Raw genomic sequence first — 26304 nt, forward strand, 5'->3', positions numbered from 1 at the left:
GGATCTACTGGTATAGTCTTGGTGCCAGACACCACAGGACACCTGCAGAAGTCTTGTGGAGTCCATGCCTCGACAAGTCAGGGCTGGTTTGGCGGAACGTGGGGGACCGCAAAATATTAGTGGTTATTAGTGGTGGTTTTAATGTTGTAGCTGATCAATGTATGTCCTTATATGGGTCATCATTAATTGTTGTTGATATGGTTATAATGAACTTATTAGGTCTACAAATGTACTGAATTACAAGTCTTGGCACTGCTGAAAATGATTTGTCATGCCTTCCTAGATGTGATCGCACCGAAACATTTCAGATCGTAAGAAACGAAACCCCCCCAAAAAAAACAATGAATGAAGGCCAGTCTGTTCATGGAAACACATGTAAATAACACTTCATGTAGATAGGGAGAGAAAGGTACAACTTTTTCTATATGGTTTCAATTTTCACTGTAAATATAACAACAAAAAAACAACATACATTGACTATTCATAATAGAAAGGCACTTAAAGTATTACAATGAAAAAAGTATTACAATGATAATAAGAACTTAATGTTTGGCATATTCAACATTATAAACAATTCCCTGCTTCAGTTTCTTGTTGGTAGTTTCCACGCCCCTTGCTGCTCCCGCTCAGTCGGCACCTCCAGACACCATGGAGCCCATATTTAAGGCCACATTCTGCGAATGAAGAGAACATCTACTAGGATCCCTTTTATGGAATCAACCAAGACAAAAGACATACATCAGAAGTCCAGTATGACGGCTTACACCAATCAATTCCCGGTCTGTGGTTAACTAAGTCCCACCCAATTTCACCTGTGAATGGTTTGTTAGAAGTAAAGTGCCAAGGACAAAAGGCCTTTCTAAAAAGGTCAACCATTTCAACTAGTGCTGGGACACAGTGATTTTCTGTTGGGCGGGGGGCAAGTGCAGAATTTGAAGTATCTTTAGACGTCATAGTCTAACAAGAAGGCCCTCACACTTGTTCTAATTCAAAGAAGACAAAAAAAAAAAATACAGCATCTTAGGCCACAATGGTAACCTCCGGGACTCAAATGCGCTGCCTGTCCATCAAACTGGGCATGGGTCTTTTCTTTGACTGTAGGCATCTGTCACTAAGACAACAGAGGTTTTTTGTATAATACTCTGGACATTTGCCGTACTTGCTTTGCGAGGGACGCTACTGTACCTGCACTCTCTGAACTATTTCTTTGTGGCTCCTTGGTGATGCAGGAGCAGAATTCCCAACTCTGGAGTCTTCAGGCCTCTTGGCTGGCGGGGAGCGGAAGCGCCCCGTCCGATGCCAAGAAACTCTGGACGATCAGCTTCTGGAGGTCAGGGATGTAAAGGTACTGCTTGGCCATCTTCTCCACGTACACGCTCCAGCTCCTGGTCTTCCTGTTGTACAGCTTCCTGTAACTGCATTTTATTTTTATGACTCAAAACCAAAATCAGAAGAATGGTGTAAAAAATCTGATGAGTGATGCAATGTTAACGTCAGAAACTGGAAAGGTTTGAATTTCTAAGGTTGACACAGGATACACAGCTTTTTTATAAAACTGCTAAAAAGGATTCTCAATTTTATGAAAAACATTGCCGGAGCTGGATCTTTTGCCAGGCCAGTCACTAAAAACTCTTGAGTCTGTAACTGTATGAAACAACGAAAAAAGTATAAAATTATGTGAATTTATTCATGTATTCTCATCCCCTGCAGTAAGTTCAGAAATGGAAAAGGATAAGAAAAAAAAAAAAAAAAAAGTCAAATATTGGCATAGCTGTGCCAATATCCTTAGAACACAATAAAAGTCAAATCCCATCCAGTACATTGATCTAGACATGACAACGGTGATAATACAAACAATGCACTCAAATGGCACTGACTTACTCAAAACCTTTCAAAGTTGTACTTGCTTGTCGCTCCACCTTACTTACATCTTTTTACCCTCTCCACTCATCCTCGGGGGTCTTTTGTGATGGTGATTGTAGTCCAATGCTGCGAGCAAAGTCCGGGCTTCGTATATGGAGGGTCTGAATGCACAACTCTTGCTTACGTACATAAGCAAGTGGTTTTGGAACGTTTCCAGGTCCGATGTCGACCTGTATCAATGATCAAAGGCAAGATTTATTGGAGGTAATACGTGTAGCAACTGCTGTGCGGAAGAAAGATTGACCGCCCCCCAAATTGCATCCTTATGTCCTAGCCCTCATTTTGGAGTGACATGCCAAATATCACCACCTTTGAGACACACTAGTTTGCCCCATTTCATGTTTACATGGTACGTCATCGTTGTTGGCCATTTTTAATAAAGACAATTAAATGGTATGTTAATACAAATTGTAAGGCGTAGCTTTAATTCCAAAAAAGTTCAGGTATTAGGAGTTTTGTATACCCAATGTCATTGGCATTTCGGGCAATTACACAAGCATGTTCAAACATAAAATTGGAATAATCAGACATGTAATTTTTTCCCCAAATCTCCAATGCAATGTATGCAACAGTTTTTTGCCACATTTATAATGGCGGTTCATGGAAACGTTCAATATCAAGGTTCAGTACGTAAGGTTAGGGGTAAGTTGTCTACCTAGCCTTTGAGGAAGGGTAGATAGACCAGTTGTCTATATGTTGGGTTTATCTGCAAATGTGGAAATAAAGCCATACAAAAAAAGATCAATTACATGGGACCTTTTGGGCCCTGATGCCAGGCTCGATTTTGGATGAGGGGGGATTTAGGACACGATTAGGGCTAAACACTAACATTTAAAAGTGGTTGCCAGGCTGGCAACCAAGCATCTGATTGTGGTTGCCTAAACTGAAAATGTGCTTGCCATTTTTATGGCAATTAGAATATTGAAAAGCTTTATTTATTTGTAGTTTGTGTTTTATTTGGTACTTTACAGAATTTTAATCTTCTGTGGGGAAGAAACATAAATCAAGACAGACAAGAGCTGTGATAACACTAACTCCTCTGTTCACACTTGACCTGATCACAATTTGCCTATGTTTCTGTCTCTCTCTTACACCCACATGTATATGCTCACCACACAGAAAATAAGAATCTCAGCAGTCCTGTTTGTCCAGTCATTGTTAAAAATTATCAATTCTAATTTGCACCATTCCATTTAAAAGTAGCTGTCCACCAGATGAGCCATACTCATTATTAATACTGTCGGTCTATAAATATAAGAATTGGTTATTTTATTGTAACCGCTATATGTTGACAAATTTGACCAAATTGACTAGAAAAAAAAGACTTAAAATAAAGACATTTCCTGTATGTCTTTAAAGACATCTTTATTTATTTATTTTGGGGTGCACGTTTTGCGGTTTGCTGTCCCTTCTTATGTTAAATAGTAGTTGCCAAAGGTGGAAACCAGAGTCGACTAGATGGTTGCCAATTGACTAAATCTGATTGCTGAGGGCAACAGGTCAACCATTACTGTTGAGCCCTGGCAATATACCTGAAGTTTAAGAACTTGGGGACATCTTTCAGCCAACGAGGGTTGAAGACCACTTCGGTCAGTGCAGAGTGTGCACAGGAACCAGACACCATCCACGTCTTGCCAGAGCTCTCCGGCAGCGGTTCGTGCGCACATCGGCCAAAGGTCCACTCGTGTTGTCCAGTCACATGGAACAGTACTCCAGACCAGAGGTTCTGCCATACGGGGAGGGACTAAATGTCACACAGAGCATTGTCTTACATAGACGTTCAATCAAAAAGGAAGGAACGGTTTCCATTTGGCATAACAACCTGTCTATCTATCTATCTATCTATCTATAGCATAGCAGTGTGGGTCTGCAAATACTGAGGCAGCGTACCATAAACTGTTCGTATGTGGAGGCCTCCTTACAGCAGTACCAGAAGTGATCGACAATGTCCCGCAGCCAGTCCAGAATCTCTGACTGATCAGCTGCAATGCCAGCCTAGGGGAGAATTTCAGGATTATCGCTTATTCCACAGAGGGGGTGGGAACTTTCATAAATCAGAACACAGATGTTTCTGTGGTAATGTTACTAGGGCGGGGTGATATTACATTGTTTGCAATATTGCCATTACGATACCTACCTAAAGATAAATGCTATGGGCCAATAATGACACTAAATTATGTGAAGGTGACCCACTGGCCAGCAGGTATATTAGAGCTCAAGAAATAAAATAATAATTGTTTGAGAATACACAATTTATGTCATGGTAAAAAATTGTTTTATATGAAATATACACAAACACGTTTTATTTAATTTTTTTAAATTGATTAATTGACCACACAACTGTGCACACAACTGTGTGCTTCAATTTGCTACATACAGTATTCACTTCATGCAGCATTACTAAAACCTCAACACTGCATGTTAGCTTAATGTAAAGATATAAACAGAGATTAATTCCTCAAGTTGGCTGGAATTAAGCTGCCTGGATATGGTTTGGATTTGAACTAACTGATCCCAAACGAGGTTGTGTGCATCCAGGTGGGTTACAGCAACAAACCTTTCACTATCTCACCATTACAAACACAGTATGCAGATTACGAAAGATTTTTCTGAGTCGTTCCAAAGGGTTTCAGGTCTGTTACATAAGTTTATCTAAATCATTTAACGTGTTATGTTCCGCATTTTTCGTCTCTTGGGCAATATCATCTCCCCACCCCCCTGTCAGCAGTGGTTGTGGTTATTCCATACCGCATGCAGCCTCTTTGCTAGGCTCTTAGCAGCGTGCCACACGTACAGGGTATGCTTCAGCCCCCACTTCTTGTACCTGCCTCGCTCTGGATCTGCGATCGTTCGATAAAGAGACTGTTGAAATAAGATGGCACCAGTAAAAAAAAAACAACAAAAAAAAAACCCACATGTTCAACCACTTCATTCAAGGAAACTTACGCATTAGGGCGCTGATTTGTGTGTGAGCGTCCGTGCACACTTCCTTCAGGGGGATTTCCTTTAAGAGTCGGTCAATGGTTCTGACGAAAACATCTTCCTCCAGAGCCACGGAGCTGCGATTGCTCTCGGTTTTGTAACCCATCTCAATGCTGATGATGTCCTGCGAGTCCTGTTCGATAGCTGTGCAGGTGCAGTACTGAGTGGAGTGGCCTATGACACGAATATCCCAACTAATCAAACTGATTCCACACAATAATGATGAGGAAAATGAATAAAAAAGAAGAAAGATAAAAGATTAAAAAATATATATATTTATATACTTGCCTGGACCGCCATTCCAACTGTCAGCTGAGGATATGAAGTCACAAAAAATCTATTAAGATATATAAATACTACATACAGGGCTTGTACAGGAAAAACAAAGCTATTTCAACTGGCTCCATTCATGAACATTGTGCCGCTCAACAAATGTTCATACTTGAATTTGTTCTTACTAAGAAAATGTAGAACTCCCTTGGATCATGTGGATCATGTGTACCATGCGCCAGAGTCCCGGAAAATTATATTGCCGAAATTTAACTACATGTAAGTGGCATATTAGAACCACAATTAGTAAAAAAAAGGAGTAAATATTCAATATTACACAATATACAAATAAAAATATTTACTGCTTATAATAATCTGTCATCTTATTTATCTTCTTTGTGTATCTTGATTTGTTTTTCTATGTTTAAGTCTAGGATCCTTAAATTAACTTTTTTAGGTAGGAGGTTAACTTATTACAAGCCAGCTATAAAAGCAGTCGTTAATCTCCAAGCAGGTTTGACAATGGATTATTTCTCTTTATGGATATATACCGATCAGCCACAACATTAAAACCACCACTAATAACCACTTATATTGTGTAGCTCCCCCTCGTGCCGCCTAAACAGCTCTGACCTGCCGAAGCATGGACTCCACAACACCTCTGAAGGTGTCCTGTGGTATCCGGCACCAAGACGTTAGCAGCAGATCCTTTAAGTCCTGTAAGTTGCGAGGTGTGGCCGCCATGGATCTGGCTTGTTGTTCCAGCCCATCCCACAGATGCTCGATTGGATCGGACCCTTACGCCGGCCAGCCACATGATGTAGAAGAAAATGTGATTCATTAGACCAGGCCACCTTCTTCCATTGCTCCATGGTCCAGTTCTGCCACTCACATCCCATTGTAGGTGCTTTCAGCGGTGGACAGGAGTCAACATGGAGACTCTGACCGGTCTGCAGCTACGCAACCCCATATGCAGCAAGCGGTGATGCACTGTGTGTTCTGACACCTTTCTATCATAGCCAGCATTAACTTTTTCAGCAATTTGTGCTACAGTAGCTCTTCGGTGAGATCGGACCAGATGGGAATTTGTTCCCCACGCGCATAAATGAGCCCATGAGCGTCCATGACCTTGTCGCCGGTTCATGATTGTCCTTCCTTGGATCATTTTTGGTAAGTACTAACCACTGCATACCGGAACACCCTACAAGGCCTGCCGTTTTGGAGATGCTCTGACACAGTTGTCTAGCCATCACAATTTGGCCCTTGTCAAAGTCACCCAGATCCTTATGCTTGCCCATTTTTCCTGCTTCCAACACATCAACTTCAAGTACTGACTTTTCACTTGCTGCCTAATACCGTATATCCCACCCCTGAACAGGTGCCATTGGAACAAGATGAGCAATGTTATTCAATTCACCTGTCAGTGGTTTTAATGTTGTGGCTTATCGGTGTATTTATGGATATAAATACACCGATAAATACACTGACCGTTCGGGAGAGAGCGCCTGTATAGAGATCAGCGGATCTGTTTACTAGTGATATATGATCTGTTAACCGAGAGTGATCAATGGCTGATCACCTGATTTCCACTAGAAATAGAAGCCCTTATTATATTATTAACTATTGGTATTTCATTCTAAGTTATGACCTGGAGCTGCAACTTAAGTCATTTTCGGACCGAACAGTTCTGGGGACTCCCTGAGGGGAACACGGAACTGGGGAGGTTGCCCGAGAACTTTTTTGTGGTTGCATTCGCACTGCATTGGAGTTCTGAAGTGACACTGAAGTGACATAAGGCAACTGGATTTTAGAATAAGTTCTGTGTTTATGCCATAACTTTCACTGATTTCACCTTATAAGTATACTAAATTCTGTTTCTGAACAAATTTGAGGCGAGAAATAAGCAATCCAGTTGTTGATTCTTCACTTATATTAGATATACAAGATGTAATTTAAAAGTTTGTTCAAGAGTTCAAGAGATTATTTGTCACATACATATACATACGGTCGTACATATATGCAGTGAAATGTCATGACACCCGGTGATTACGCACAATAAGCTCTATAAGCTCGAAAAAAACAAAAAAATACCAAAATGTGCGTAATGGGTGTTCCGACTTTCAAGGAATGGGCTCGCATCGGGACAGTGTGCGGGAATTACGGGGGCACATTAATTCATTCAATTAATGTTGTAAAATAAAATAAATAAAATAAATACATCTATAATAAAAATCATTTTTATTTTATATTTTATTGGTATTTTATTTTATTATTACATCTGAGTGCATGTGGGTTGGTCCCCACCCAGAGTAATGTGATTCGATGGGGCAGACTGTCCTCAGTCCGAGGGACCGGCAAGGGACTGTGCACTTACGTCACTGATGGTTCGTCTTGTGCCGGTTAGCCCCTGCCCTGGAGTAGGAGCTAAAAGAGTTCCTCAAAACTGAGTTCTAAGAACTATGATCATTCCTAGTTCCTGCAGTGCGCACAGAAAAAAAGGGAGGGTTCCTCCATAATGTTGTTAGAACTATAAAAAAGTTCCTGTGGTGCGAAAATGCCTTTAATCACCAGACCAACCGTGCCAGAAGACCACCATGTCGAAATCCACCATCTTCGTTGATACAAACACCAAATAGTCACAATTAATAACATTGCAAATAATAAATAGAAAAAACAACTTTTATATAAATCCACTGTTTTTATTTAAGCCATTTAAGTGCACGCAGTGGAGATGCGTATTGGAGTCTCCTGGAGTCTTTACGCACACGTCATTGCTCTACACTTGCCTGTTTTAGAAATTATCAGTCTTACAATTATTTTTATTTAGTGACACTTTTTTTTTTGTAAAATGTAACTTATATATAGCCTGATTTACAAAGTGCAATAAAATAATTTTGTTGCACAAAAAAAGAACTATCGTGATAAATAAACGTGATCACAATATTGAGCAAACTAATCGTGATTATCATTTTAGCCATAATCGTGCAGCCCTACAGTCGAGTTGGCTCCTCCTCTTTGATTACCTCTGTGCCGGAATCAGGAAGTTCCTTATATGGAGAAATTGAGGCGGAGTTTATGCTAGTTAGCGCTCGAAAGCACGCGCCTCTCAATTTAGAATGGTTCAGATTTATCAATATTCACACATGTTTAGGAACAAATGTGGCCGGTAAGCACATATCATGTATCTGGTGCTGACTTTGTGTATCAAGCTATTTTGCGCACAAAGTACGAAGATTTATACAGACATTTTCATGAATGTCACTCAATGTGCATACTCAAACAGCCTGTAACGTCTTGATGCCCTAGTACAGGGGTGGCCAACCAGTCAGAGACTAAGAGCCACTTTTTTTACTGTGTTACTGCAAAGAGCCACATCATACACATGGGCACACATGAACATCACCCCATCCCTTCCTCACACACACACACACACACACAGACCTCTGCTCAGCCAGATTTATTGTAAATGTCACACACCAACATGATAATGACAGAAATTGACTCCTAGTCCCCGCGACCCGACTAAGGATAATCGGTTGAAGATGGATGGATGGATGGAGTACTAAGACCACAGGCCAGTTATTTTCAACAATTAACATTGTGTGCACTGTCTCACACACACAAACTCTCAGTTCAACCAAGTCCACAAACAAAAATATAACATTGTGTGCACTGTCTCACACACACAAACTCTCAGTTCAACCAAGTCCACAAACAAAAATATAACATTGTGTGCACTGTCTCGCACACACAAACTCTCAGTTCAAAAAGTACTGTTGTTTATTTATTCATAGAGGGGGGAATTGGACTTCGGGTTTAATGATAAGGATGTATTTTTTTCATGTTGGGTCAATTTATTCAATAGTGTCCCTTAAACCCTAACCTTTAAGAATCAGCTTTGGCTCTTGCCTATCATACACGATCCGATGCTTTGGCCATCCACATATACCTGGGACTAGGTGTTCCGGAGCCCTGGCCACATTTTTGAAAATGTGTGGTTACGAGGATCGAACCCGCTATCGGAGCTCGAGTTCAAAGCCGCTACCATTAAGCCAGGACTCCTAAATGAAAGTACTGCGTTTCCGCGGTATATCTCTCAGTTCAACCAAGTCCACAAACAAAAATATAATAATTAACAATAGCGTTTTTCTCTTAATATGCATGTTGCTTAGTGGGACTTCTGGCATTCCTTGTCTTGAACAATCCTCTTCAAATGTGGCTTGAATTCCGTTGTTGCCACTCGAAGCAATTCTTTCACATGGGGGTCAGTCAGAACAGATCGATGCTTTGATTTCACATGTTTTTGGGTAGAAAACACAGACTCGCAGACGTATGTTGACCCAAACATTGACAGTATCTTAAGCGCAGCCCGTTTGACATTGGGGCATTTTTCCATTGGCACACTTTTCCAGAACTCAATGGTCCCTTCCCTTAAAGCAGCTTTCAGTCGGTCCTCCTCCTGCAGCTCGCGAGTCGCCACACACACACACACACACACACACACACACACACACACACACACACACACACACACACACACACACACACACACACACACACACACACACACACACACACACACACACACACACACACACACACACACACCCCTCCAGCCTTCACAGTTCTCCATCGGAGATGTCCGATACGCAACGCAATTCGCCGGCCGATCCATCTTATATGTTGACTACTAACCATGTCAATAGTGTTGAAAATAAACTTCCAAAGCTTTTCGAATCTTATTTGGTGTTTTATTAGTCCTAATGCCGCGTTAGACGCGTTCCAGGCGACTGGAACGCGTCTATACGTTGACTTTGTATGGAGGCGCGCCGCCCCGGCGCTTTTGGTGTAAACGCGGCATTAGGACTAATAAAACAGGCGTTAATGGGACATGACTCCTGCTGCTGTTCGCTTTGAGTAAATGAGGAAGTGATCCGCGGTGGAAAACGAGTGATATATCATAGCGATTTTATAATCCTAATAAGGAATGAATGGCCGCGCTTTTTTTTGACGCTTGTCATGTGAAAGCCCCTTAAGAGCCGCATGAAACCAGCCAAAGAGCCGCATGAGGCTCGCGAGCCGCGGGTTGGCCAGGCCTGCCCTAGTACATTAAGTGCAACCGAACACCTTTTATCGAGAGCTGATCAAGTTTCACAAGAGATTATTTAAAGGATAAGTTCACAATTTTACAACCCAGGCCTTATTAAAATCCTGGTTCCTACAGAGTCTCCGTTCAAAAATAATTGCTGCTGGTCCACATGTCCTGGAACATTTCAGTGTCCCAGACAAATAGGAGAGACTCCAGTCAAATATTATCTGTGTTTATTGAGCTTAAAAGCAATTGATAGGATAGGATGGGATGCTATATCAAGAATTAATTCATGAAGGCATGTCGATTTATAATATTTTTTTATTAAATATTTAAAATGAAATAAATCCCCTCAGTTAACGCTGTTTTAAAAATAAATTAATATTATGAATATCACTACTTGAAATCAAATCATTTCCGTTAGTGAACAATAAGTCCCCAGTGCAGATGCTTTAATTAACATTTCACTCCAATAAAATTTAGATAAAATTAAAAACGAAATAAATATGGCAAGCAGGTCTAATTGAATAATAAAGTTTGGGGTGTTCTGTACACAATGGATATTTACCATCTGCTTTGGGTCGGAACTTAAATATCCATAAAAACGTTTATGGATGTATGTTTCCTTGCTGTCACATTACATCATCTTTCTGCCTCTCCTGAGAGTTCTGGATGCGGCACTCTCACACTGGCTCAGCTCCGTGTGTGTGTGCCTGTGTTAACAAGCGCAACCTGTCCACGACGGAGAGGCGGGGCTTCTTTCTATATCGACAAACCTGATTGGTTTGAGGTGAAAGGTCAGCTTTATATCGTCCAAACTGATTGGTTTTCCGTTGCAACTTGCTGAACGCGGAAACGCAGAATTTTTTATCTAAATGATCAAGTCTATTATTTTGACACAGAGGGCAAAAAATATGTTGATAATTATCGTAATTGTTTTATCTCCCAGCACTTTTGAAATTGTGCTTAGAAGGAATTATTTTCACCGGACATTATGACCTGAGAGATTTATATGTCGGACTTCCACAGATTTTCCCGGTCAAAAACCGGTAATTACCAGATAACGTTAAGTCTGGGTTGCCATAATTTCTAACAGTTAATTATGAAAAGAACAGCAGACTTATTCTTTCAGTGACAAAACTGTTCAACCGACAACAAACCTATCTGACATCACGTTCTTGGGCTAAACAGTAACAGAAAAAACAAATCCAACAGTTCAAATAACTTTTAAGAATTTGTACTGTACCAAGAGCGACGACATGTTCACGGTGACGAAGGCGGTCGATGACCTCCGTTCGCTTCCCGTTCCAGAACTCCTTGATGCTGTCGACACAGTGTGCATCTTGGATCTCGTCGAAGGCTTCCCGACTCACTAATCCAACATTCATGAAATCAAACAGCAGCGCCACCTTGTTGTAGTTGTTTCCGGAGAGAAGGATGTTGGTCGCCATCATGAAGTCCCCAACCTGTACCCCAGACTTAAAGGTCGGCTGGGAATTCCATTTCCAGATGCTGTGGCCGTATGGGCAAACCTTGGATGAGATATACAGTATATACTTACATAATGCAATAACAGAAAATAAATAAACAAACACTTGTTTTCCCTTTTGTGACCATGTTTTTCCTTAATTATCGGGGCTGCATCAGATCTTCCTATCAAAAAAGGACAAGACTCAATTGAGAGTAGATGTATCTGAGCACCCTTTTGAGTACAAATATAATTTGGGGATTTTCAAAAGTAGAAAAGAAAAATGATTGCTTACCCACTCCAGTGTAGTCGCACTTCCTTTGTATTTCACCAGCACTTCAAAAGGAGGAGCCCCACCGCATTGTATGTCCAACACCGGGTCGGTCCAGGTGCAATGATTGAGGGGAAACACCAGGAAGTTGGCCAGTTGTGTTAGGCTGGACTCGTAGCAAATGGCAGCATTTTGAGCCACAATGTCTCCCTCCAACAGAACTGTCAGACTCTTGGGGAGGGACGAGAACGCTTGCTCTGAGGGCACGTGTTCGGGCTGCTCCGGGTTCTCCGGAGAGTCGTGGACCGTCTCATCGACTGCGATGCTCGGCAGGCTGTCGATCGGGAGCGGCGTCTTCAGAGCCCCTCCGGTTCTTTTCAAAGAATGCAAGTATGTTCACTTTTTAAAAGGAAAGGTCTAATGTGGGTGACTATTTGGGGGGTAAAATCGGTGGGGTAACATCCACCGATTTGGAGCAATCGATTCTATAAGCCTGTTGAAATTCTTATATTGCACTTCATTCATTCTAAATTTTTGTTCTGTGCATTTTAGCAACACAAATAATCGTTCATCAGCTAAAGCACTGTTTGAAAAACTCTTCAAAAGGTGATAAATGTTGAAAACAATATTATAAAGGTTTGATTGTGGAGATTAATGCATCAATTCAAAATAGGGGTCAAAGAAATGTTTTTTCTCCGATCCATACTATAAAAATGAGTGTAAACCCCCCCAAAAAAAACAAGTTTCTGTCAAATGTTTTACATCTTAAAGAAATAATTACCCATGGACATCTTTTTTTTTTATTTGAATGCCACAATTGTGTAACAGGGAGTCTCCATAGCGTTTGAGTTATTGCAGCTAAATGACTCCTTCGGTAATTCACACCGTAGCTGTCCGTAACAAGGCTCATCACATCATATGCGAGCTACTATGGCTAACTATATAGAGTATACAAATTCATATCATTAGGATATCTCCCTTGAAATGCATCATCTCGTAAAGTTATCAAACATGTTTACCAACTAGAGATGCACGATTGCAATTTTCTTGGCTGATTCCGATTTCAGATTTTTGGAAAGTCTGACCTGCCGATTCTGATTTTCATTCAACTTTATGTTCATAATAAAACATTGACTATTAAATAACTGTTACATTGTTGTCTGATCAGTTTGAGTTTACATTGGTGATCGAGAAATCAATTTACAGCTACCACAATATTGAGATTGCTGATTTTGACAGTTTATTATTGTTCATTATCCATTATGAAACAATAATAGAACATGAAACTGTCCCTAAGTTCCAATAAAATGGGACTGTCACCAAGTTTCAGTATAATTCAACCTGTAACTCTGATTGAGTTTTAGTAGGACTCAACATATACCTAACATGGAAATGTCCAGTTCAAACTTCGAATGAAAGTCTATTTGACTTTTAAATGCAAATGGTGATGGACAGGTTAACAGATTAAATCAGGCAGGAGTCTCCGTGGACTATGATGTTCGCGGATGACATTGTGATCTGTAGCGAGAGTAGGGAGCAGGTTGAGGAGGGCTTGGAGAAGTGGAGGCATGCATTAGAGAGAAGAGGAATGAAAGTCAGTAAGAGTAAGACAGAATACATTTGCCTGGATGGGAGGGAGGGTGGCGAAAAGCTGAGAATGCAAGGAGTGTAGGTGGAGAAGACGGTTGAGTTTCAAGTACTTGGGGTCGACCATGCAAAGCAGCGGAGAGTGCGGGAGAGAGGTGAAGAAGAGAGTACAGGCAGGGTGGAGTGGGTGGAGAAGAGTCCGGAGTGATCTGTGACAGAAGGGTTCCAGCAAGAGTGAAGGGGAAGATCTCCAGGACAGTAGTGGGGGGTGGTAGCTCAGGCGGTAGAGCTGGTGGTCTAGTGATCTAAAGGTTGCTGGTTCGATCCCAGGCTCCTCCTGCCAGCATGCTGTAGTGTCCTTGAGCAACATTAATTGTAAGTCGCTTTGGATAAAAGCGTCTGCTAAATGAAAATGTAATGTAAAAGTAGTGAGACCAGCTATGTTGTATGGCCTAGAGGCGGTGGCACTGACAAAAAGGCAGTTGAAAGGCAGAACTGAAGGTGGCAGAGAGGCAAGAGGCAGGCCGAAGAGAAGGTTTATGGATGTAGAGGGAGGACATGCAGGTGGTTGGTGTAAGGGAGAAGAAGACTTGCCATTCCAAAATAAATTACAGTCATCACAAAAACAAAGTGACAATAAAAAATTACCGACTCTTCTCACTCACCATGCATTAAACCCAACGAATCAAATGGAACGACGCTCAGTGAACAAAAAGACAAAATAGTCAAACCTTTCATCAGGATCGGAACTCGAACAACCAGAGCAGACGCTCCGCTGTAGTGCACAATTTTGGAATATTGTCCAGCCATAAATTATTTGTTCAATCTTTGTTTACCTTGAAGTAACTCCAAACAGTGGACATTTCTTTTGCTCTCTTTATTGAGCATAAACTACGTAATTACGTTACACTATGTTTGTATCAGGTTTGAGATTCGGAGCATTTTTACGAGTATGAGCATTGTATCGGGCTGTAAATTTGAAGAATCTGAAAATATATCTGATTGGCCAGTCAGGGCCGATCAAGCAGGAAAAAGGCCGATCTCTATTACCAATGATTTATATGTTAACATTATGGTCACGTTTTTGTGCTTCTTACTTATTTCCCATTTTACCTCAGCAATGCAGCATCGGTGGGTAATTAAGTACCGCTGCATATCAGTGGATGTTGAGTGAGTGAGAGGAGCGCTTACAGAATCACAGGTCGTAGCATCTGGTCCAATCCCAGGGATGTAGTTTAAATACCCATTAAATGTACGGTATTGTTTTGTATTGATTGATTTCCTTAAATTACAATAATATATATTTTTTGCATAGTTTCAGCAGGCATTTTGTACCAGCATATTTTGATCAAGAATTGCGTTGTTGGCATGCAGGTTGGCAGGTCTGCTGTAGCTGCGATACATTTCTTAACTCATTTCAATGAGTCCTTTTTATATTCAAGGGTTTATGATCTACCTGGAGTTGAAAAAAGTTTTGAATAAATAAATAAATAAAAATCTCCACGTAGAAAAAAAGAGCTCTGGTATTGGAATCAGTATCAGAACATATGTATTGGAATCGGAAAATTCATCAGAAAATATTGAAGATAAGAATCAATGTTGCAACCTGATGGGGCGAATCGTGTGATTTTACACACCTGGATGAATTACATTTTCGGTGTGGTGAAGCGCTGGAGCCATTTACCTGAGACAAATTGACAGAACATAGTCGTCATCAGAGCAGACGCCATCCGTGTCATAATCCCTGGATTCGCAACTGTTGTTGCCCTGCTGTCGGCGTTCCTCGGGGCTCTCGCTCCGCTTCTCAGAACCTGACTGCGGCTGCACACGCTCCGCCCAGTCAATCCTGAGCAGGTGAGAGGACATGGGAGTAACAAAGATTGCCACAAACCAAAACCAAAAACAAAGCGGAGAGATGGCCACAAAGCTTTGGGAGGTTGCGCTTACACACAGTTTCTGAGGTCGTTCACTTGATCCTCATCCATGTCAGGGATGTCCTCGGCGACGCGCTTCGACAGGACACTTGAAGGGGAAATTCTTTGTAATAAAAAGTAAAAAGCGTATCACATCGCAGAGTCCATGATAGAACACTGTGGAACACTTTCATGCTTCCTGTTCAGATTACTTAATGCCACATTTAAGCAGGAGCTCTTTTTCCAATGTAGAGACCATGTGCTCAATTTCTTACATAAAGGGAGGAAAACTGGTCAAATACCAGCCACTGGGAAGAGTCACATCATACCTAAGTACACACATTCCAAGACCTATAGACAGTGTAACGCAATGCAGTGCAATTGTATATGTGATTATTTTTTTCTACAATTGATTGAAATTCATATGTGTGTATAGGCCGGTGACATCAGTCTAAAGTAGGGTACAAACTACATGATAATAAAGCTGATTTTGGGCCCCGATTCCCTCCTGCTGACAATGGTGAGGAAAGTCCCGATCTTTTGATAGGTCTAAAGATGATCGTGCCAGATTAACCTGTGGTGGGAGGTATGTTACGACTGATTTTTACTTTCCCGATCTGCTCAGAAGTCTATCCTTGCAGCACCAAAGTCGCAAGTATTAAACCTGTTCAATATTTACGATCCAATATCCTGTAGTGCTGGGGGAACCCCCGAGGAAGCAGGCTGTGTACTTTCAGTGGGGAAAAACTGATAGCCATTAGGAGCTAAGCTAACTTAAACGGAAGAAGTCACAAACACAACAGCAGCCATAGCGGCAACAGCAGCCACCCGCTTTTAGGGTTGTTAAAAATATATATTTTTAATACATATCGATTCTGAATATTTGAAACGGTTTCAATGCTCATTTTCCGCAGTATCGATACCAGCTGCGCTTTCTCGCTCTCTTCTCTCCGACAGCGAGTGCTCACATAGCCCAGCCTCCTCTCACTCACAGTGCTGTCTTCTTCTCGTCACTTGTCTCATTCGCTCCAGTTTGTTGTACACTCTTAGCTAATTAAATATGGCAAGTGCAGAGCTCCCGCGACCGGTTTTGGTTGACAAGTAAAATAGCAGGAGTGCTGTTTGGAAGTACTTTGCATTGAGTCCAATGAAGAAGGAAAGGCAAAAGACACAAGCAAGGCCATATGCAAGCGATGCTACAGAACAGTGCTTACTAAAGGTGCTAACACAACCAACTTAGCAAAGCACCTGAAGGACCGACACGCTGACTTATAGAAAGAATTTTGAGAGGTTGGTGACAGCTCTCCTTTCAACATCACTGAAGCATTAAGCAAGATGGCCCAGTAAACTGTTGTTGATAAGTGTGTTGTCCAGGGCTCCAACTCCAACTCCAACGTTCCTGTCCCGAAGATCACCTCTCCAACCTGCCTGAATGACTACCGTCCGGTGGCCCTCACCTCAGTGGTCATGAAGTGTTTCGAGAAGCTGATTAAGAATTACATCTGCGCCTCCCTCCCCCGCACCTTGGACCCGTTGCAGTTCGCATACCGGCAAAACAGATCCACGGATGACGCGGTCTCCCAGGTACTGCACACCACGCTCACGCATCTGGATGGCCAGAAGGAGGCCTATGTGAGAATGCTGTTCATTGATTATAGTTCAGCTTTCAATACCATAGTCCCCACCAGACTGGCTGTCAAGCTGATGGAGCTCGGACTGAATGCTCCGCTGTGCGCCTGGATCCTGGACTTCCTCACAGGCCGCCCCCAGGTGGTCAGGGTGGGGAAGTACATGTCAAGCTCCCTCACCCTGAATACAGGATCCCCCCAGGGCTGCGTCCTCAGCCCCCTACTGTACTCCCTGTACACACATGACTGTGTGGCCAGGTCCAGCTCCAACACCATCATCAAGTTTGCTGACGACACCGTGGTTGTGGGCCTGATCACCGACTGCGATGAGAAGGCCTACCGCGAGGAGGTGGCTGACCTGTCACTCTGGTGCCAGGACAACAGCCTCCACCTGAACGTCAGCAAAACCAAGGAGCTGATTGTGGACTTTAGGCGTGGATCACAATCGAGGACGCACGCGGCCTTGTGGATTAATGGGACTTCTGTCGACAGGATGAGCAGCTTCAGATATCTGGGAGTCCACATCACAGAGGACTTAACATGGACTGTACACACAGACACTCTAGTGAGAAAGGCGAGGCAGCGTCTTTACCACCCCAGGCAGCTGAGGAAATTCCGGGTCTCGGTGAGGATCCTCAAGTCCTTCTACTCTGGAGCAGTGGAGAGCATCCTGACAGGCAACATCACTGCCTGGTTTGGGAGCTGTACTGCCCAGGACAGGCGGGCCCTGCAGAGGGTGGTGCGTTCAGCAGAACGTACCACTTGAACTACCCTCCCCCCCTTGGAGGAGTTATACACCAGGAGGTGTAGTAGCAGAGCCCGCAGGATCATGAAGGATCCTCATCACCCCAACAACGGACTCTTCCAGCTGCTGCGGTCAGGCAAGCGCCTCCGCAGTCACACAGCTAAAACAGAGAGACTGAGACGGAGTTTTTTCCCGCACACCATTAGAACTGTCAACGCTGACCTTACCAGGGGTCCTAACTGAGCTATACACATAGGCTCCACTACCTACTGTACTACATGTAGCATACTGTACCGCATACTGTGTCACTGTTCAGGGTTGTTCGTGATGACGTATTGCTGCGCCGTACTGTTGTATACTGTGCTGTATTATCCCAAACACTACCTCACTTTATTCACATTCACATGCCACTTTAATTCACATGCCACTTTAATGCACATATCTGTATATACATAAGCATATTCCCTCTATCTATTCCATTTTATTTTTATTGTATTTTATTCTATATATTTTTATTTTATTCTATAAGTATTCAACTTACTGTATTACATTTTAGGCGTCAGTTAGCCGGTCTATTAGAAAGATTTTTTTTTTTTTTTTCCTAGGACATAGTGTGTTATCACCGGGTGCGTTGCATTACATTTTACTGCATATATGTATGAAAGTATGTATATGTATGTGACAAATAAAAATCTTGAATCTTGAATCTTGAATCTTGAACTAACGGCGTCCCGGAGACGATAGAAAATGTGTTTGGGACGAACAGAGATCTCCCGCGGGACACTTCCGGGACGAAAGGGGAATTCAGGGATTTTATTATCATTATTTGCCTATCACTTACAAAATTACAAATTGGATCGACTGCGCATTGATAGCGATAGTAATTTTTTTACAGAGTACAGCTGAGCATCTCTTCTCTTGCTGTTATCGATTGCATTGAGTTACATTATGATTTATTCAAGGCCTATTCAGGGGGGGGGGGGGGGGGGAAGAGTATTGGGCGAAGGTTTATTATAACCTTATCATGGTGTGTTCAAATGTTATGTATGCTCAATATGTTTACACATATTGTGTGAGATCTGGAAAGACGCTAGCCGCAATTATCAAAGGGCAGTTAAAGAAGCAAGAGCAACTTCATTCTCTAACCTGATTGTTGCAAACCATTCCAGCCCCAGAATTGTATTGAAGGTAATAGACTCCGTCATCTACCCCTCCCCCTGCCATCTTACTAGGGCCTCGCCAGAGCTGTGTGAGGAGTTTTTAAAGTTTTTTGCGAATAAAGATGAGAACATAAGACAGCAAATTACTCCCACTGACCAAGTTATACATGCCAGTCGGGACATTGACAGCTGAACCTGAGTCACTATCATTTGTATTTTAAACTCTATCCCACATGAAATCAACCATGTGCAGCTTTAAATAGCTCGCTGGAGAAAGGAATTTTCCCTTCTGCTTTTAAACATGCTGTGGTCCATCCTCTTTTAAAGAAACCTAACCTTGACTTAACAATTTTCTTAACAATTTTCTTAACAATTTTAGGCCCATTTCTAAACTTCCATCTCTATCAAAGGTTTTAGAGAAAGTAATAGCTTTTGGCTTTTATGCGTCATAATGACATCTTTGAGAAATTCCAGTCTGGTTTTAGAGCTTTGCATAGTGCAGAAATTGCCCTCATCAAAGTAACCAACGATATCCTTTTCGCAGCCGACAGGGGGGAAAGTGCAATCTTAATTATTTTCGATCTAAGTGCAGCCTTTGATACTGCAGATCATGCCATTTTAATTGACCGTCTTTATACCTGGGTTGGCATCAAGGACACTTTACTTGGCTGGTTTTATTCCTACCTTTTAGAAAGAAGCTTCGTGGTCTCCATAGGTAACGACTCATCCTCCACAACTCACATTACCCGTGGTGTACCTCAAGATTCTATTTTAGGTCCAATTCGATTTTCAATCTATGTGCTACCAGATTATCCAAAGACACTGTCTCTTTTCATTGCTCCGCAGACGACACACAGATACCTTCCCCTGAGACCTGGTGACCCAAATGGCCGAGTTGCTATTGTAGATTTTCTAAATTATATCAACTGGTGGATGGCACAGAATTTTCTTCAGCTCAATAATTCAAAATGAGAAATCATATTGTTCACTCCCCGAATTCTACCAGTCATATTGAGAGTGGCTTTGGCACTCTGTCCGCAAATGTGAAGTCTGTTGCCAGAAACTTGGGAGTACTATTTGACTCTGACTTTAACTTTGAACCACAAATTTAAAAAATCATCCGTTCCTGCTTCCTTCAACTGAGAACCATTTCAAGAATCAAACCAATGCTATCACACAGTGACCTGGAAAAAGTAATCAACACCCTAATTTTCTCAAGACTAGACTACTATAACTCCCTCCTTTTTGGCATCAACCAATAGTCACTCTCCCGCCTCCAACTAGTTCAAAACGCAGCAGCTAGGCTTTTTCCAAAAGAAAACGTCACATCACCCCAATCCTGGCTTCTCTCCATTGGCTCCCTGTTTGGTTCATAATTGATAGGAGAGGTGATAAGATTTTACTGATCACTTTTAAAGCATGTCTGGGTCTGATTCCAAGCTACATAAAAGATAAGTTGACACTGTATGAGCCAGTGCGCAGCCTCCGATCCTCAGGCGGGGCCCTCCTGGCTGTTCCAAAGTCTAGACTTAAAACTAAAGGTGACCCTGTCTTTTCTTATAGGGCCCCTCAACTTTGGAATGACCTGTCTGAGGAGATACGACTAGCAGAGTCAGTGACTTCTTTTACATCACTTCTCAAAACCCATTTTTATAGATCTGCTTTTATGTGATGTCGCCCCCTTTCTTCATCTATTTTATTTACTTTTCCCCCCTTTTATTTCTGTTTCTTTTTACATTGTATCTATAAATGTATTTGTATTGTCTCTTTCTGTATTTTCAGTTTAATTAATGAATTTAATTCCTGTTTATTAATGTTCCTTTGCCTTATAAATTCATGATCTGTACACTCTGCTTTTATTTCATCTGTAAAAGGACTTTGTAAATTGTGTTTTTAAAGGTGCCATATAAAAGCTATTATAATTATAAAGTCACGTTTGATTTTGTCAGTCGGGACTCTGGTAATCTCACGTAGCCACATCTGTGTCAAATCTGGTGTTGCTCTGCGAGATAAGGATTATGGTTGATAGTAAATGGAATCTGTTAAGCCCTTTTCACTTTTAGCTCCTGGTAAATTCCTGGGATAACCTTTTTGCCATCGCCAGTGAGTTCACTATTCTCACATAAAAATTCAGTTTTGTGCCTTTTCACACAGGCCATGATGGGGAAATGGACAGACTAGAGAAGAAGTAGTCACCTGGTGCGGTCCCGATATGCATCCGCAAATAATATATTTTTTGTATTTCACATTTTGCTGGTGAAAGTTACAGGAACTATGAACACAATAATCATTGTTTAGTTATCATCATTGACTGTATTCCATCCTATGCACAAGGACTTCTGGAGAAACTTTTCAGCTGCTCTGCTCGTCACTTCAGCTTTGCCCGCCGCGCACGTGGGGGAAGGACAGTCCATTAAACAATATTGGGGATTTATTTTGTGTGTTTGCGATTATCATCAATTGTTTCTAGACAAATCAGATTTGGCTGTTCAACGCTTTGGAACAGTGTATATGAACGGGGCATGGTCAGGGGAGGAAATTACATGGGGGTCCTGACCGCCCCTTCCTGGGAAAAACAGAGGATTGTCCCCCCTCAATATATCATTAACATAACTATATAATTTTAAATAATGGTGTCTTCATACTGTCACAGCCCAAGACAGAGGGAGCAGCAGAATGCACGGAGCGACGCACAGACAAAGCTCATTCACTTGTGTGCACAAAGAGGATGTATGTGGACGTAGCACACAAATAAAAATAAATATGCCTATAAAATAAATCCTGAAACAAATAAACAAAGCAATAAATATATAAATGTAAATGAGTTAATATACACCTGATGGACCAGGTGGAGACAGGTGGAGGTCTCTTTCATTGCAATTCATGGGATCTTTCATCACTTTCATTGCTCTCACATTTTCAACATCTGTTAAGATTTGAAAGATCTTGTAGTGTGGGCCAGGCTTTAGACAACAAATGATGTAAGTCCGTATTTTTCTTCTGTACCTGTCATTTAGGAGTTCCTCTCTCTCCTCAGCAGCGGTACCTAGATTGAGCGCTTCAATATCCTCTTCCCTAAATGAGGAAAAAAAAGAAAAGAAGTGTATGAAACCAAATCTACTAGCAGTAGCATCCTAATGTCATTGCCTCGCTTCTTCATGTATAATATTGACAAGAAGTAATGAGATATATATATATATATATATATATATATATATATATATATATATATATATATATATATATATATATATATATATATATATATGTGTGTGTGTGTGTGTGTGTGTGTGTGTGTGTGTGTGTGTGTGTGTGTGTGTGTGTGTGTGTTTTTTTCCCATTATTATTACCCATCTGACTCTGACGCATCGGAAGGAAGAGCTGCGATAGGCTCTGGCTTCAGCTTCTTCCTTGGCGTGCACCCTGGAGAACTCTTTCCGTAGTAACTAAGATTCCCACAATATATATTGAAAAGGAAAACATATACACTACTCACAAAAAGTTAGGGATATTCAGCCTTTGGGTGAAATTTCAGGATGAACCTAAAATGCACTATAACCTTTACAGGTGAACTTAATTTGACCTTCTCTAAACTTCTGAATGCACATGCCCAACTGTTCAATGTGCCAGTACTTTTTGCACAACTTACTCAACTCCAGGCACATTTAAGGGAGGTGAGAGGCACCCAAGTGTCACATCAGACCATTCGAAACCGTTTACATCAGCTTGGTCTGCGTGCTAGACCACCTGCAAGGGTACCTGACCACACCACCAGGCACATGATGAAAGTCGATTCACGTTGAGCATAAATAAGAGCCGCCAACGATGTTGGAGACGTCAAGGAGAGCGCTACGCATCAGCCACTGTTGTCACCAGACGAGCCTTTGGTGGTGGTGGTGTTACAGTGTGGGCAGGTGTGTCAATACAGAACTGCCCTACACTTTGTGAATGGTACAGTGACAAGCCCATACTACCTGAATAACATCATTAATCCAGTCATTGTGCCCCTGCATGAACAACACAGGCCTTATTTCATCATCATGGACGACAATGCTCCAGCTCATTGAGGTCGCATCATTAGGGAACGGCTGCTGGAGACTGGGGCACCTCAAATGGAGTGGCCTGCACTTTCTCCAGACCTGAATCCCATAGAAAACCTATGGGATCAGCTGAGTCGCCGTGTAGAGGCTCGTAACTCTGTATCCTAGAACCTCAATGACCTGAGGGCCACCCTTCAAGAAGAGTGGGGGGCCATGCCTCAGCAGACAATAAGTCGACTTGTGAACAGCATGAGACGTCGTTGTCAAGCTGTAATTGATGCTCAAGGCCACATGACAAGTTATTGAGAAATTGACATTTTTTGTTGTGGTATACCCACCACTGTTGTTGCCTTTTGTTTCAATCAATTGTTTGAGATGAGGACATCACCATTGCATGCTTCTACTTAAATGCCCTACTTTCATGATATAATATCACTGTAGCGTGAACTTTTTACATTTTCCATAAATTTCACCCAAAAGCCAAATATCCCTAACTTTTTGTGAGTAGTGTATATTATAGGATTATATATTTGCGAAATTGTGTTGTGATCAAAAACAGTCAAATACTATAAGTACTCTGTGATGTAATCATCCAATGAGAAAACATGCACAAAATTAAAATTAACGAAATGAATAGACAATTGGATTTTTTTTTTTTAATGTAACAAATATTGTAACTTATACATCTGAGCATCACATTGACAGTAGACCAGAAATGTTATCAGAAATGACGTAATCAGCTCCGACGGACAGTTAAGGAACAGATTAAGATACAAACCACGGGGAACTATTTAATAATTGAAACATAAACAATTGTTTTGGGGTGGTTTTGGATTCGGATAAAAATAGCACGTCCCATTATATTAAAAAAAACAGTGCTATTCATAAAGGCTAAGGAGATAAAGAAAAGAAATATAACTAAACAACAGTAGAAAATAGTATAGCATATTAACCAATCCACGACGATACGCCGAGGCGGTGTCGACGTCGACGTACATATAATATGCGCGCACTTTTGTCTTCGTGTATTAATTACCTGTCTAGAAGGAAGGCAGCCATGTCGGCGTGTGTTGGGATCTGTAACCGACTCTTCAACTCATTCCATCGGTCGAAAGCGCCGCCAATAACTATGCGCGTTTTCGAGAGCCGCTTGTCATTTTGACTTTCATGCCTTCCGCAGACCTTTTAACTTTCTTTGAAGCAGCAGAACTCAATACGGGTGTCGCTTCGTCCATGGCACATAGTCACCAACTCGCTCTCTTCCTTCTCCTCTTCCCGCATCACTTCCTACCCGCTGGTATTCTTTCCCGCCAGTGTACCGTCGTTTTCTCAAGTCCCCATCCGCTCAAGCCAAACTGGCACCAAACGTTTAATCCGGAGTTGCGTCTCGCCGCAGCTCGCTGTGCGGTACAGCGTTGCCGGATTACGATGTCAGTTATTGTATTTGTACGACAATTTAGCTCTCTGTATTGTGTACGATCAATCATTTAAAAAAGCAACAACCCTGAATGTACGATAATTTAGATATGTCATCGTTTCAGCTTCCCCCCCCCCCCCTCTTCATAGTAGCGAAATGGTACGGAGCTGATTTCGAACCAGCCTGATTATTCATCTTACGTCAACTATGTCAATAATGTATTCATACATGGATGTATATGTGCCTCTTTGAATAGCACGTGTGTTATGTGTTTTATTTGTACTTTGTTTCTTTTAATGCCCAATATTTCCTATTTAGAATCAATTTCGTTATCTGCCCTTGCACTGTGATGAAGCACTGTCCGGCAAACTTTTTTTGTTTTGATTTGTTTCGTTGAAGTGCTCTGCGACTGCCTATCTCGCAAATCGACCTTACCTTAAAGGTGGCTTTAGTACAAAAACAAACGTTGCCAGCTCTGCGTCACTCTCGAAACCTTTCGATAGTGTTCATGTCTCTCCTTGTCAAAAGCTCACCCAATATTTATGAGACGACGAGACGGCGTGCACCGTTGTAAAGGTTTGCGGTTGATGCTCTGTGGCTCGCCGGGTTTAACGTCACCGGCGTTATTTCGCCAACACGCGTTCATCCATTTCCGCCCATAGTAAAAACCACAGCGTCTATTGGTTGTCTCTCCACCTGACCCCTGGTTGGTTACTCCTCAACAGAGCCCTCCCTTTTGGGAGCAGGGGCGGCTCCATTGTCGATACGTCAGAGCGTGTTGGATGGATACACTACAAACGAGCGAGTCGAGACTCGGGAAACGGTTCGTTCTTGGCGAACTAATCTGCTCGATGACATTACATTTAGCAGACGCTTTTATCCAAAGCGACCTACAATTATTCAAACACCGACGGACGCAGCCAGCAACGTTTAGATTACAGAAGACCAGCTCTACCTCCTGAGCCACCATCCCCATCGCCCTGGTGGCTCGGGTGTCAACCCAGCAAAAGACTGGATGAGCGAGTGAGAAAATCCACTCACGAAATAAAAACAATTGCGTAAATTGAATCCTAAATGAATGCGAAAAATAAGATTTAACAACTAATAATTATATCATGATATTCCTGTTTTTGAGTGAATAACACAAAACAAAAAATGGGATCCACAGTCAAGGCTGTGCACCCTGAATACATAATTTCCCATGAAATGATATGATTATTGTGAGGATTCCATTCACAGCTCTTCTGACTCGCTCCTCGTTCACCGGAGGCCCTGCCTCGCTCACCCGACCTTTTTGGAATCTGAAATCTGAAAAATAAAGAGTCGAACCTTTCACCCCCTACTGCGAGTCCCAGAATGCCATTCGCAATGTTTGTTTTTTTTCTTCACCATCCGGGGAATTGCAGAAACCTCCCTCCCCTAGAAAACCGGCCGGAGCACATCTTCCTTGAATACAATGTAAATACGCTTTCCCGTAGTGTATTTACAGGGGAAGTGGGGAGAGAGAGAGGCGTCGAGACTCCACGGACTTACCAGTCCAGAAGATAGTTGGCCACATCCGCGTCGCTTCGCAGACCCTTGTGTTGTTTAAAGTTTCTCCACCTTGGAAAACTGTAACCGACGTTTACCCTCGTTTTTGCTCTACGGCGGTCAAATTCCTTCCTCGAAAGTAGGCCCTCTTCCGAGCGATTAGATTGTTTCTTTTTCGCTTGCGGTGGCGGGGATCTGTTTTCGCCGGAGGCCCTTGTTCTCTCTTTCGAACGTTTATCCATTGCGTCCCTGCTGATCACGCGGACGACTCTGCTTTATCA

General features: G+C 42.0%; 1 protein-coding gene across 2 annotated transcripts; it reads right to left on the reverse strand.

Moving 5' to 3' along the window:
- Positions 1-364: 364 nt before the first annotated feature.
- Positions 365-26304, reverse strand: LOC307241725 (uncharacterized protein). 2 transcript variants are annotated; one of them, XM_080015936.1, is made up of 15 exons: positions 26027-26304; positions 22387-22482; positions 22043-22111; positions 15538-15627; positions 15275-15436; positions 12028-12376; positions 11511-11796; positions 5194-5217; positions 4870-5079; positions 4672-4763; positions 3814-3918; positions 3456-3649; positions 1929-2093; positions 1186-1415; positions 365-674 (listed from the first exon to the last, which is right to left on the reverse strand). In XM_080015936.1, the coding sequence occupies exons 1-14, from the start codon at positions 26263-26265 to the stop codon at positions 1256-1258; spliced, it is 2241 nt and encodes a 746-aa protein (XP_079872062.1). In that variant the 5' UTR covers positions 26266-26304; the 3' UTR covers positions 365-674; positions 1186-1255. The 2 variants fall into 2 exon arrangements, with proteins under 2 accessions (XP_079872062.1, XP_079872061.1); XM_080015935.1 differs by having other exon boundaries at positions 3456-3667.

The sequence above is a fragment of the Zeus faber genome, assembly GCF_960531495.2.
Source record: "Zeus faber genome assembly, chromosome: 15".
Taxonomy (NCBI): domain Eukaryota; kingdom Metazoa; phylum Chordata; class Actinopteri; order Zeiformes; family Zeidae; genus Zeus; species Zeus faber.

Coding starts and splice junctions, on each gene's coding strand:
- LOC307241725 (XM_080015935.1), bottom strand. CDS start 26,265: ATGGATAAACGTTCGAAAGAGAGAACAAGGGCCTCCGGCGAAAACAGA. Junction 22,483..26,026: donor GCCAACTATCTTCTGGACTG/GTAAGTCCGTGG, acceptor TGGGAATCTTAG/TTACTACGGAAAGAGTTCTC. Junction 22,112..22,386: donor GATGCGTCAGAGTCAGATGG/GTAATAATAATG, acceptor TTCCTCATTTAG/GGAAGAGGATATTGAAGCGC.